Source organism: Ostrinia furnacalis, unplaced genomic scaffold (assembly GCF_004193835.3).
Source record: "Ostrinia furnacalis isolate ACB-3 unplaced genomic scaffold, ASM419383v2 OfSCF6054, whole genome shotgun sequence".
Taxonomy (NCBI): Eukaryota; Metazoa; Arthropoda; class Insecta; order Lepidoptera; family Crambidae; genus Ostrinia; species Ostrinia furnacalis.
The window spans coordinates 331,711-346,748 of NW_021136293.1; the positions used below are offsets into that span (position 1 = coordinate 331,711).

General features: G+C 37.3%; 1 protein-coding gene across 5 annotated transcripts in view; it reads right to left on the reverse strand.

Moving 5' to 3' along the window:
* Positions 1-15,038, reverse strand: part of Flo2 (flotillin-2) — a 267,627-nt gene that overhangs the window by 31,169 nt on the left and 221,420 nt on the right. For 4 of the 5 annotated variants that reach the window (XR_003656637.1, XM_028317130.1, XM_028317129.1 and 1 more), the window contains exons 2-3: positions 12,373-12,467; positions 11,445-11,646 (exon numbers count right to left, since the gene is read on the reverse strand). Coding sequence is in view for 4 of the 5 variants with exons in the window: in XM_028317130.1 (XP_028172931.1) it covers positions 11,445-11,646; positions 12,373-12,467 (297 nt within the window). In the remaining variant the exon portion in view is untranslated. Of the gene's footprint in view, positions 1-11,283; positions 11,348-11,444; positions 11,647-12,372; positions 12,468-15,038 lie in introns of those variants that run through there. The other variant, XM_028317132.1, reaches the window with a different exon arrangement.

Sequence of the window (15,038 nt, forward strand, 5' to 3'; positions counted from 1 at the left end):
CTTTGCATTACTGGATCTGCAAAACTGGACTGTCATGTGAACACACATGTCAAATCTCATAAGTTTGAAATTCGAACTACAAATTCGAACGGATAGGTTTTTAGCGGGACACTCCAAACGGGATTTTCGTGTGAACGTCAATATTAAAACACGTATAGGTACTAAAGTGGATCCTGCAAAAGATAGTTTCTGCAAAAAACAGGATATCTCCGTGGGAACAAACCCTTAGAAAATGAAATGCGAAGGAAAATATCGCAAATACTAATAACAGAGAAAATTCCACACGTGACGTGGGGTCCGTAGCAGGAATAAGGTAGTTATTGAGCTCAAATACCGAGAATTGCTGCAGGAAAGTCGTTAAAGCAGGCAGAATAAAAAGATTGCAAAGTTGCTCTTAAAACAATGGTTATTGTGGCATTCAGATCCTGATATCTGATTTTTGAACGTACATACAATTTGTGCACGGACAATCATTGTGTGTCTAGCTAGGGCCTAGGCACAGTAAGAACTCGGTAATTATTAATCTTTCGTGGGCAAGGTAATTTTGATTGCGGCATAAAAGACGTCTACTTTAAGCTCCTAAATGAAGTCGGTTAAATATAGAACTAGGTATGGTACTACTATAACTATCTCATGTTTGCTCAATTTTATAAAATTGATTGTAGTATAAAACCTAATTTATTTTAGTCTAACCCCAAACATGTCCACCGCATTACGTGGCATTACGTCTCTTAGATTACAATACTACATGACATACTCGTATTTCTTGCTGTACGAGTAAGTCAGAAGTCTTTTCCCATCAAAGCTGGATTCAGAAGCAATTTCGATTCATCGAGGTCTATTTGTCTGTGATCCCCATGATTTATTTTTCCCTTACTTGACCTCTAGGCGGTCGCGATCGACCCCTGGAGGTCGATATATAGATCAGTTTGGGTATCAACAGTGTTATCGAAAAAGGTTTTTATTTATTCCTTTTCATATTTCAGGGCTCCGACCTATTGACTGGCACATTATTTAGGAAACCAACGACGATAATTTTTATGTCTATGTAGAGTTTAAATAACTTTTTTTGCTTTTGTGAAGTACGAGTATAAATGACTACAGAATCCTGAATTAAGCCAGCTAGTATGTTGGATGGGTTTTTATAGTATTAATATTATCGTCATGAAAGACTCGTAGGTATTATAAAAAAGTTAACTGTGCAAAAACCTGCGCAATATACTTCTTACTTCTGTTTGAAATGACTAGTTTTTAATAGGTACGTGCTAAATTTCGCGCATCAATATTACGAGTAGGTTAATGCGCCTGCGAGTGCCAAAAACAAAATAAAATTAATAATAACTTATTTCCTAACAACAATCTAACTACATAATTAAAAAGCAATCACATACAAAATAAAAACTTACCGCTAGATTCAGTAAATATAATAAGTTGGTTGTGTACCTACCTATGTAAGTATATGTGCCTGTGGTAGGCAAACAAAACCTATCCCCAGGTCCGTAGTTTGAATTTTGTGTGCTTTTTTTACCCACGTTATAATGGTTAAAGTATGAAGAACTATTTCATATTTACTGAGGTTGCTTTGAAGTTCTCACGGTGCAAAAAATTGCTTTCGTTTGAACAGGTGGGGATAATAAGAAATAATAAGCAAAGAAGCTGCGGTGTTGAGACAAAGCTCTACACAGTGGTGTAAAATACAGAACTCTTTGGAAAAAACTAAAAAGTTTGAATCTGAAAAAAAAGTACAGCCGTTTAAAACGATCTTATACGATTGAGATTGCCAAAAATTGGGATGGATTTAGTCATATTCATCAAAGTCATCATCATCGGACAAAGGCCTCCCCCATGGAAATCCATCATCATCGTTACTTTATTTAATATCAACTGCAGCACTGAGCGCGGTCTTTTTTTACTGGAGCAAGAGGAGGATTTGGTTTACACTTCCCATGCTGCATGCTGGTCAGATCGTTTAGAAATGTCTCTTAGTCGCCTTCTACAACATCCACGGGAAAAATATCTGATTCTACTCGGCTGGAACCAAATGGCGACGGAATTAGTCACAAATATTACCATTTAAATCGGTATTGAACGGAAAAGTTTCTAATCGTGCCTTGGAAAATTCGGCCATTGCGTGACGCAACAGCTCTTGACATCATAAGGACAGCGTCTTGACCTAATTCCAATGAAAGCAAAGTTGTTTGGGTTCCAGCTGAAACACCTCCATAATATTATGATTGGTTTGCTCAGGTGTATCGAGAACGCTTCCCCGGTTATTTGAGATTGTAATCGATCGATTTTGATAGGAAAATAAGTAGCTATAAGCCTAATTGAATAACCAGTGTAGAGCAAGTTTTGCACTTTAGTTCCTGGGAAAAAATGGTCTGGGCGTACAGACGACGGTACATAAAACCAAATATTTTGGCAACAACAGTCTGATGTGCTTTTTACAGTACACTGACAGAAAGAAAGTCACAGAAACAACGAAAAAAGTGATCCTAGAAGGTTTTCATGATTTCTTTGGTCATAGTTCTTAAAACACGCTATACTTACGCGTATACTTGCAGATTTAAATAAGGCTGGAAAATCGAGTTTGTCGTCAAAATTTATTTTTAGACTAAATAACGTTAATAAAATCAATTTATAGTAATCGTTGTCGAGGAACTAGTTTTTTCATCGATTTTGTAGCTAATTTTATTTAACATTCTCAAAACTCTGATGATTAAACGTTTTTTGTAGAATTTTTAATCCTGTTTTAAAGTGAAAAAAAATATCAATAAGATCGTGATGCATTACTTATTACTTCCTACATAAATAATAGAACATAATATTTATTCGCTATTGAACATTCAAAAAGTGCTAAGTGCACTGCACAGTGGTACAGACTGAACAAAAAAACATTGTTGAGCATGCACTACTTATATTTTTAGTTTACGTAGGCAGGTAGTGAGGATGTCCGCTTGGCGACATGGTTTATAACAATGATTATGGTTTTTGCCACGTGTCCCGATGTGGCCCACAGTGGTAGTGCCTACGTGACTTGAAGCACGTTGCACCCAGTGATAGTACCGACAGAAAAAAAGGCTGCGTAATTATGGCGAAATTTTGCGAATTTACATTTTTCGCGAGAGTTTATTGGGTGTCACCTGCACTTGTTATCGAATAATTAAAGCTGTTTAATATTAAAAGAACTGTGGAAAGTCATAATAGGAGGTTGATTGCATAATCATTTTACTAAAACGATAAAACATATTCAAAACCGGAACGACACAGTCATACAAGATTTTATAAACAGAGAGTCAAGCAAGTTTCGTGGCGTCCACGGATTTACAGAAATAATTATTATCTGTTAAAAGTAAAACTAGATTAAAATAAAACAATATTGAAATGTTTTCTTTTTTTGGTGTCTACTCTATTCTCAGTTTATTGCTAAGGTTAACTGGAGGAGAATACCAAAATGCAATAAGTTCGCCTTACTGTGTTTAATGTGCATAATTATCAGTTTTAAATAAACAACTAACTACAACGCACAAAAATGTACGGTCAGGAAACACATTTTTCTGTTGACCGTACACAGAGTGCGTTAAAAAAAGAGTAACATAACATTCACCGGGCTACCCCGCCGGCAGTGACTCACTCACGCCAACTTGGAACCCACATTGGCATCACAGCTGACGGTGCGGTTTGTATAGGGCCTTTACCTAAAAACCAGTTTTAGATAGAATAGATTTTGCTTTCTTTAGGTTTGCGAATGGCGGCATATCAAGATGAAATCTGGCATCTTCTTGTACTACTTAATTAGGTAATTAATTAACTTTTGTATGGCAGAATTTTTGTACGATCAGAGCAATGTTCAGTGTTTGAACTGGCATTTTCCAGCTGCTAGATGTAGAGTTATTATGAAATTAATAATCTGGAACTGATTAAATACTACTTAGTTTAAGATGAACCGATTAAATAATAGACATAGCAAGATATAATAAAACCTTTCAGGTCGTCAATAGTACTCGTACTTCGAGGTGCAATCGAAAGATATACATTTCATCCATTCAATTAATTTTCTCGGAAGTAAGTTATACGTAACACGGATTTACATTAACAAAACATGAAATAACAAGCCATAAACGATAGCAATACTCCACAGCACGTGTCGTTCCCATTTCTTTGACATGCACCAACATTTTTGCTTTCTAGAAACATCGACGTAACGAAAGCGTTATAGTACCTATTAAGAAATCTTAAGAGACCCCAAAAGGCCAACACAATATTATCTCTACATATTCCGTTCTATTCGTCTCTCTTGTTCGTCTTAGCATGCTCACTTGTGTGAGAGAGTTAGAGCGTTATCGAATGGTTTCCAGAGTAGACCCTCAATAGTACACAATTTGGGTACGAGGGCGCTTGACATGCGTCATCACGACGCGTCACGATTATCAGGGCCTTCATCTAAAACACGAAGTCTACAAGTGACGACATAAATACCTTCCCAGTTAAGGTTAGGGCTGTCACTTGGGTTTCCTCGGACTTTTCTTAGTTCGAAAACGTTGAAGGGACCAAGAAGGTTTGAAAATATTAGCATAAGACTTGATTACACTTGGCACTCATAATGATCATCAGTACTTTATCAACGTTTCCGCTTTCACTGAAAGGCTTTAAAAGGTGTCAAAAAAGCCTTCTTCCAGTTACGGTGATTTTAGTTATGGCGGCCCTAAAGGGCGCATGAAATGGGACGTGCTTTCAAACAGGCGTACCATAACAATAAACAGGTACAAATACAAAAAGGGGGCTTTGTACTCGCCGAAAGGTCAGATTTGTCACAAACATTTATCGGTTTCAAATTAATCAGAAGCGGTGTATTGTTCCACAGTGTTATTTAATAAAGAGCTTAGCATAATATGCATATCACGGCTTTTTTACGATTCAGTCATGGCTTTCGATCATTAAATATGAAACTCAAATTATGTGCAAAGCAATTACCTAAAGGTTCAATATACCTGTTTGCTGAAATGACGTTTTGTGTAAATATTTTCCGTGGTATTAATTTAATTGAAATATTTCTTTATCGTGTGACTGGTTATCATTAGTTCTAATATTATTTTAATAATATTGTCATTATTTTACACTTCACTTTCTAGACCCAACAGCACGGTACTTAAAATGTTTATTTGCCTATTTATGCGAATACGGTTCTAGTATTCGCATAAATAGGCAAACAAACATTTTAAGTTATTAATAATTTAATAATTTTCCAGCTGTTACTCGTACCTATATTTGTGTCAAAACAAAATCTACACGTGCAGAGAGGATAAATTCTAATGGGTGATAAAATAAACCTAAATAACGACCTGCCAATCCTTTTTCACCCATTTCAATCCATAAAAAATCCCCTCATAAGTGTGAAGCACCTGCAAAGCAATTTGAAGCGAAATGAATTTGCTGATACATGAATCATTATTATTATTTCTGTCCATCCATGTTGATTGGGGCATTTAGGCGTGGGGCGCAGGTGTGACACACGCGCGTCGAAATTGGTAAACGAAATTGTTATGGAAAAATGGAACAGCTATTTTTTGTTTTGACACCTTAATCAATCATTTAGTGACACATTAGCGACAATAGTCGAACAGTTTAGGTTGGCCGACTCGAGATTCAAGAAATCGTGGTTTAAATCCCGCCGCTCGACTCTACTGTGGTGAGTCTACTCTCGTGAAACAAGCAAGCTTAGTGGTTTGGGGTTTATTAGTTTCTTATTAAAACATTATTTGCATTTGTTTTTCATTTTTTCACGGTAGACTTATCTTTGCGATGTGTTTTCAGTTTCACGTCTTGTGTAGAGGTCTCGTCACAGGTCTCGAAAATAAAGTTGTTTGTACAATAAATTCTATATTTTATACAATAAAATCTGAAAGCGCCGGGATATCAGAAGGGTCAAACAGTTGCCGTTTATTTTTTCGCCTATTTCAGTGAATATCCTCCAGGGATAATAAGCTTGTTTAAGGCTCTTGGGAAGAATGCATGCTTCCTTATCTTATCGTGTAGGGGCCATGTATGAAGCACTTCTGTCCATTGGGCTCTTTTGTCTTTCTTCGACCCTACTTTAAAGTCTTAAAAAATTGGGATATTTATTCTTATTAGGCTTTCTTATTTAACTTTGTAAGACGATACCAAAATTGACTGAGTTTCTTTCGTCAATTCTTCTCAGTAGAGTCGATTCTTACCCGGTGTGGTTACCATGAGTTTTTACATTAGGTGTGCTCGCGGTAAGGGGGTAGGTATTTTGGAATTCTTGCAAAAGTGATCCTGTTCGGACTAAAATGTATTCAAATTGGATCGTGAAACCCTTCGTGTAAGGCGCAATTTAATATGTCTTCCTACTCCTAATACAGAGTTCTTACGTAACAAAGTACTTATTATCTGCCGTTTGAAAGGCGACGTATTTCCGTCAGGAAGTATTGTGAACAGAAATGTCTGTACTACGAAGGTCTTTGTTTCAAGTTGACAGTCAAGCGCAGAAATGTTCATTTGTCTGTAGAGAGTAGCTGGAGTCTCAGATGTTCTTCTTTTATCGTGTCGACAACAAACCTATACAGTCCAAAACTCCGCTCCGCACAAGAGTGGCGTTGTCAGCAGCATTCAACACTTTCCTGGACAGTAACCCAGACACAATAGAAGTTTGATTCTTATGACGGCTATGGCAGTTCACTGTCCAGGAAAGGGTTAAACCCTCCTGCAAGCAGTTGCTCGGGCACTCAGGGCACGACATCATTTAATCGACTGTTTTCATCTCAGATAATGAGAGAACAGCTAAATAGAAATATGCATTTGCCTATACATGAATGTAACAGAGTTAGGTTTCAGTTGTTGAGAAAAGAGCTCACGCGGCCAAGTAGTTAGATCGGAAAGTTAATTGAATGACTAACTTTTATTTTTTACTAGCTGACCCGGCGAACTCTGTTCTGCCTTAAAGGCAGTAAATAAGCAAATTTTGACCGTTTAGACCTACCCTGGACTACCATAGTCATAGTCATAGTCATAGTCATAGTCATTTATTCCATAAACAATATTATATAACAATATAACAAAACCACAATCATTTTAAAACCAAAATCAGCTCAATCGGCCCAGCCGTTCTCGAGTTTTAATCAGACTAACGAACAGCAATTCATTTTTATTTATATAGATAGATTACTGTGATTCAGACATCTAATAAAATTTCGCGTTAAACAACCGGGCTTACAAATCGAAATATTTATTCCTTTCTGATTGTACCTCTACATACTATGTACTATGTCCACTCATAGAGGGCGTGTAACGGAACTCTATAGCAACTGCAGGAAATCATGAAAAACCTTCGGGTAGTTAAGATAACACAGCCTCCTTTCTTAACTGTTAGTTAGACTACAATAGAATTAGAATATCATTCAACTTAGGCCCAGAACAGACGGTGAAACGCAACTGCAACGAAACTGCAACTTTCTGATGATTCTGATGAATGAAACTGAAACTGAAAGCTTCAAACTGGTCGCGTCATGTGTGGTCTCTCGATGGACGCTATGGCAGAAACTTAGATGCAACTCAAAAGTAACTAGCAGTTGCAGTTTCGTTGCAGTTGCTTTTCACCGTCTGTTCTGGGCCTTACTCAATAAAAGGTTGTGAAAGGTAACTACTATTGCTCAATTAAGTTTGTGGTTTATGTTCCTGAATAAAAAATACAAAAAAAGAGTTGTCAGTCGGTTTTATAAATTGTTAAAGCAATTTAATGTATTACAGACAGATTGTAATGAATGTTATTCCTTGAAGTTGGATGTAAATGTAATGTATCTTATCCCAAAAATCTTGAAAGATTAACATAAGAGATGGATATTTGGGGAACCTTTATTTCTCATGTAGAGCAAGAGAGAGATCTGTATCTATAAGTAGCTCGTTCTACTCGCATCGTTTCAGCCAAATGACGTCCACTGCCTGACAAAGGCCTTCCCCAAGGATTTCCATAACTACCGATCCCTCAGGACTACTACTCATAGTAGTAGTAGTAGTACTAAAAAATTTATGTACGAGTACGAGTAAGTTTCAAGAGTGGTGCAGTGTCGTGTCTACGGTCGCGGGTTCGAATCCCGTTGGGAGCAAGAGCAATGTTTTGATGAGCACGAGCATTATTTTATGGTAAGGTCACAGTCATGTTTATTATCTTCATTAATTTTCTGATTACAACAATTTTGACAGATAATGCGTGAGTGAAAGTAGGTGTCAATTCCCTTTAGGCCTATTGTATGCCTTCCATAAAGGCTTAACTGTCCCGGTCAGTCCACTCGAATTATCTACAGACGGTTATAGTACATAATAGTATTTTATTTAGTCGTAATAAGTGCTATTTTGCTATAAAAACTCGTCTGTTATGCTGTCGACTGTATTCAAAACGAAAGTTATTAATGAATTCCCTTATCGGACCAAGGACGCACGCGCACGACCGAGGTCAAGTTTAACCGCAAACCGGTTTGTTCGATGATTAACGACCTTATTCCTATCTCCATATGACCTACATCATGGTTCAGCCGGAAAAGTTGGGTTTAAGTCAGTTTATTGAACTTTGAGAATTTATTAATATCACCAATAATAATATTAATAATATAATTACTACATTCAAATCGAATTAATAAATTCTTAGTCTAGCGTAATTTGGAGACATGAACTCCTTTAAACTGTACGCGCAAAAAACTACCTAGAATATAAATGAAAATTACTAATAATCTCATTAACCCTTCGAGCTAAGCTATGCTTGTGTTTTAAGAGTGGGTTCTTCACCACAATAGTCCAGCGAACGACGGGGTTCCGACTATTGATCCTCGAATCGACAATCCGACATTGACACCTAGTCGCCTTTTTCGTTTCTAAGATGACTGAAAACCTTACAGGACTACAGGCATGTCTCAATCGGTAGGTCTCCGTGCAAATACTTATATGAAGGGGACACTTGCGGGTGTTTCACGCATACGTGGCAATCCCGCATCCGTATTGCTATCTATTTTCGTAACATTATCTACATATTGAGCAGATTTTTGCACAAAACGATCACGTCTCCAACTCTCTAAAACCAAATCCTTACAAAACTTGGTAATTGGGTTACGTTGCATTCATGTCAGAACCCGTGTCAACCCGTATCATCACGCTGACTTCCTGCCTCCGACAGTTTGGCGTCGTGTGTCGACTGATAAACATTGGCCTTCGAGATGACAAGCCCAAATTTACTTCCGGACTTCCGGATACGTAGTTATATGAAGGAAGAGTTTATTCTATTCTGATGCTATCAGTTTAGGGTTAAGGTGACTGACGTATTCTTAACACAGCATCTCTATCCAATTTATGGGTGTATTTTAAGATGGTGCTGTAAGAAAACATCTATAGCTCTACTTATTACAAACGAACTTCATTTATGATAACTGTGATACTTTTTTTATACATAACAAGGCAGGTATTTGATCGCCATCGCACCTGTTAAATTTTACTTAACTATCAAAAATGTTCAGCCGATATGGGCACCCCCTGAAAGATTTGTATCGCAATGTAATAGTAGAAAAAAATCTATAAAGACCGTAAAAAGAGATCAAATTGAGCGGAAAATAGGTAACAAAAGGTTTATTACAGAACATTACAGCACTGATAGATACAGGTACATAATTAACTGTTGACCTACACCTTGAACAAATTACCAAGTAATTAACGATAAGCTTAAAACAAGGATTTCGCTTTTGATAAAGAAAATTAGCAAACAAGGTTGCATGAAACTGAAACAACTACAGATAGTTTATGGGAGAAAGTTTATTCAAAACATTCATGCTTATCCCGGATAGTATATTATGTGGTTTTAACTTTTCAGATCTCGATCGATGTGTCAGTGCAACAGTGCCATCTATCGGAACAGCGTGATATTAACATGTACCCTAATGCCTAACTTAACTAAAAGCAGGTCTTCTTACTGAACGTAAACTTTGCAAAACAAACCAGTGTGCCTACCATGAGTTTACGTTAGGTGAGCTCGCTAGCGAATACGCCAAAAAATTCTATGAAGATTTTATTTCTTAAAAGTAGCCGCTAGGGGCGCTGCACAATATGTCATACATTTAAATGTCATTTTTTTACGCAGTCGCTAGCGAGCACACCCAACGTAAACTCATGGTAGGCACACAGATGGCGTTACAGAACGAATTGTAAGGATTAGCTATGCTGACTGTTTATTAGAATTACCCTTAGATTAATAAAACCTAGATGGATAGTCTTCATACAAACGCTTCGTCAAGAGTGAGGCAAAAATCTTATGTCATTAGTGTCAATTTTGCTGGGGAGTGTAGACAGTGAAGGCGATTTTCCCGAAAATAGGGAAATTTTTAATACGTTTTTAATTACTTTATAATTAACAAAAACAAAACGCATCATGTACTTACTTATTTATTGAATTCAAAGTACCTACCTAATAACAATAAGATAAATCGACTTAAAAGTCTCGATTTCATAAAAAAGGAAGTGTATTTGTACGGCGAACAATTGGGAAATAAATTTTCTTGTTACTGGTATCATTCCCGTATTTAATTTTTGAAAGCCAAATTCAAGCAAAATACGCGTCGAATTGTAGTACTTACTTATGAAATGTAACACTGGTCACTTTCTTTCGTTTTTCTGATGTATTTAAGACACCCTTTCACAGCAAAAACCGTTTTAATTAATTAAAATTCGTCGGACGTGTTTACCAATTTTTCACTTTGACAGTTCATGTGACGTTTACGAGTAAGCCGTGCCGGCTCCCTAAAAACTGCCTCACTTTTCATGCACTGACTATCTATCAAGGTTTTATTAATCTAAGGAATTACCCTTATTATTTCTTTAATGTATGGAGTAAATTCACGTAGAGATATTGTTCGTTATTTTGTCAATGATGTAGTGGCGATTTAGAAGAATCAAAATGTTTCCTGTAAGTTTTCAAAAATGAAATCAACTAAGTGATGCTTCATTCCATTTTTCAGGGCTGAAAAAGTCCTAAATGTCCTTACCAATCACGATCGAATACGCTTTTAAGTGCATTTTTTCTTCATCTATTTCCTTTACGTCCTTTCCTAGTTCTTGTGTTCTATTCGAAGACGATTTTTTTTTGTGGTCGCTGGCGGCTACAAGATGATTAACGATAAGGCTATCATGATCTTAAAGAACTTATTATTATTCTGTGCTTATACCACTTTCGTCATAGTAAAGAAGGATCAAGTATGCTATTATTACCAAAATAATTCTAAAACTTACCCAGGATAGCTCGCAAATGCCCCTCCAGCGTCTGCAGGATGGTCATCTTGATCTCCTTCAAGATTTGCCAGATGACTAACAAGCTCGATTTTATACTAAACCACTTCTGTTTATTAAAGAAAGCTAAAACATCAGGTTATAAATATGTAAGTACAACTTACCCAGAATAGCTCGCAAATGCCCCTCCAGCGTTTGCAGGATGGTCATCTTGATCTCCTTCACGTTTTTGCCAAGGAACTGCTCGCAGGCGGTGGTGAGGAGCTCGTCTTCATTCATGATCTTGCACTGCGCGACTCCAGTCACCGTGAGCGGCACGCCTTGTGCTGTCTCCACCATCTCGCACATCGGGTTAAGGGTCATAACCTGAGAAGATGATAGTGTTATTTAAAAGAGCATTGTCCATTTCCACTTCAACTATTTGTCCTCCACCTGTCTTAGGCTGCGTTTCCACTAGTGATGTGCGAGGATGCGTAGCGAGGGATGTGTTTGTAAAGAACCAATAGAAACGATTCACTTACGCCTCGGTTAGCACAGCTCTGGTGGAAACGGCTCAGTGGAGTTAGATTTTAAAACAAGCGAGGGATGTGTGCGAGGAATGTGTTGCGAGGTTTGCGCATACTGTACTATGTTGGAAGTGGCAACGCATCCTCGCGCCAGACACAAATTTTCACAGCTCCGCTACATATCCTCGTACGACACATTTTCCCGCAAAGCTTTAGTGGAAACCTCCACACATTTTCACAGCACAGCTAGACATCCTCGGTGGAAACGCAGCCTTATTGCCTTATTTATATGCAATGCATTATCACAGCTTTATACACATTTTGGATCTTACTGATTTGTCAAGTTGAAAAGGATCCCCCTTGCTTTTAAAATGCAGCACTACACAGATATTATGGTTTAACTTTTTAATGCGATCGGTCTTAGAATCATGTAAATAGTCTTAGATTAGGTCCGGGTGAAGCTCGCTTCCACCTTCGGCCTAATCAACTTTCCATCAAGTGAGACGCAGGTCAAGAAATTCCTTGTTGTGGATTAAAAAAACAATCATGTCAAACATTAACATTAAAATAAGAAAAGAATACAAACCTCGAGGGAAATCCTCTGGACGTCAGTCACGAGCCACCAGGCCCATGCCCACCCGCCGACGATGGTCCGCTTCTGTGTGGACCCACAACAGCCACCTGGAACAAAGACATTTTAGTTAGTGCCATTGATCATTTCAATTTCTTCCCATAGTTTTATTCCCGACTAGATCACCTGGCGAATTTTGTACGCCTGTTTATCAGAAACAATGTAAAATTGTATAATTTTAATAAAAAAAAATTAAAAAAAAGTTCACTAAAAATTACAAAAACATTTTTTGGAAAAATACCATGATTGATATTTTTGGAGTCGGTGCCAGCCCTTCTAGTGCCTAAGCTTAAGAAACGTAGTACAAAATTTACCGGCATCGATTCCAAAAATATTAATCATGGTATTTGTCTTAATAAAAAAATGTTTTTCTACTTTCCCGCCTCTGTGTGCTGACCATAATGGTGAAATTATTTTTCTAATCGGTCCAGTAGTTTAGGAGTCTCTTTTGCTAACCGTACAACCTACAAAGTACTCATACTTCTAGATAGTTCCACTGGGCAGCGGAACTGCCTGACTTCCTTAGAAAGCGACAGGAATCGAGAGTGGAATAGTACCACCTATTGCTCACGTAACAGCTAGACTGCTTGTTCAAACCGGTTGCATCTCCCTAAGGTTAGTGCCCTTAGTGGTTTGTGCGGAGGTGATAAGGCAAATTAACGAATAACTTGCAAGTACAATGATTAAATTAAATTATTACTATAACGGGATTTGGCAACGCACACACACTTTTAAAAAGATATAAAATAAAGATGGCTCTGAGTATGCACTAGCTGTTCAACTTCAAATCATTATTTGCAAAAAAAAATAATTAAGATAAAGATAATACTAATGTTCCATGTCGGATCATTAAACTAGCGAGTTATTGGAAAACTAAAATCTATGCCAATTAAGCAATTTTTCACGACATTTTTAATCATTATTTTCGATCCAGTAGCTTCAAGATCTAGGTTATTCTGTACTAGCTTAACGACCAATTTCAAGAATTCAAAACTTGCTGAGGATCGATCGAAGTTGTAATTTATTCTTCCTTCACGCTACTTCATTTGACTGGATTTTGGTAATTTTATGTAGTTAAACACAGATTAGGCAATGTAGTTGCAACAAGACAAAAAAAAAATAACCCACCAGTGCCAAAGAAAAAACGTTAATGTTTTTCAGAGCTTTTAACACATTTACCACGCTTCAAATCATAGCTACATAAATTTCGTGTTTTCTATTAACTTAGGATTATGTGGTTAGTTATATTGACACTTTCTAAAGTTTATTAAATTATGGTGGCGGTTATGTAGGCACTTTCCTTGGGAATTTACCGTGAGAGGTACAGTCAGCGTGGAATAATTCGTGACATTCAATGTGGCCAAAAAGTTGACAACACAACCTGATTCCATTTGTAATAAAGACGTGTTGCGAACTTTTTGGCTACTTTGGGTGTCACGAACTATTCGACGCTGACTGTACCGCCTCATTATCCAAGTGATTCGGGTGAAACATTGGAAAGAAAAAGTATGACTATCGCTTTTTATATATTTTACTGATAAATGAACGAACGACGGCACTTATGCTAAATAGCATGTTACGAGTATGTAGTCGAAATTGGAGCGATTCTGCCACAAAAAATATAGTCTGGTAAATATAATACTGTGAAAAAGTTAGGTGATAATATGATTAAGTAAGTAGTTATAGTGCTATGGACCCCGTAATGTAATTTCGCCAAGTAATTCCACTTTCTCTATTAGCGTCTTGCACGTGGACCCGCTAAAGTTGATTATATCGCTCATTCTTTGGGGAATGTTCATTCTTGGGATAAAAATAAATAAGTTTAGTTTCAAATTATCTCTATCTATACGAGTATATTAACGGTGTCGGCGTCGGACTGCTGAATCGAGGATCCGATCAATGCCGTACGCTAGACTATTGTCAGGAACACTCGTGACATAAGCATGGGTACCTGGAGGGGTTAACAGGATATTAGTAATCTGGCCAGTAGGTACAAATTACTAATATTAATTTAAAAATATACAAACTTCAGACTACGCGGAAAAATAGGGATCCAAAATGTGTGAATGAAAAGCAACATCACAACCAAGTGTGAATGAAAAGATCATCCTACAAAAAGATTCACGCAAAGATATGACAATGTAGATTGATCACATTACACAACAATTACAAAAGAGCTAACAACCGTTTTGTAAGTTGATTGCGACGAATTACGTAGAAAGTGGTATAAAGACATAATACGGGTAAACAAACTTGACGACAATAAAGATGTCGTGGATGTTGAACTTTCTCCGTGGCAGAACAAACGTAAATATCGTAGATTTGAGCCGTTTTCACGCACGTATTCCTGTACAATGGGATCCGTCTAGACCAGGGGTGGCCAACCGGTCGATCGCGAATATTAGTCGATCGTGGCAAGGCAAAAAATACTATACATGATTGTGTACTAAACAATGCTGTTCCATTTCAGATTTCAAGAAGTGTGTAAGTGTTAGATCGCCCAGGGTTTCCTTAGTAAACAGTAGATCTTATGTCTAATCAAGTTGGCTACCCCTGGTCTAGACTCTGCATCAAGATTTTATTTGAACCTATTTGGTCTGATAGTTAGAGAGTTGGACTTC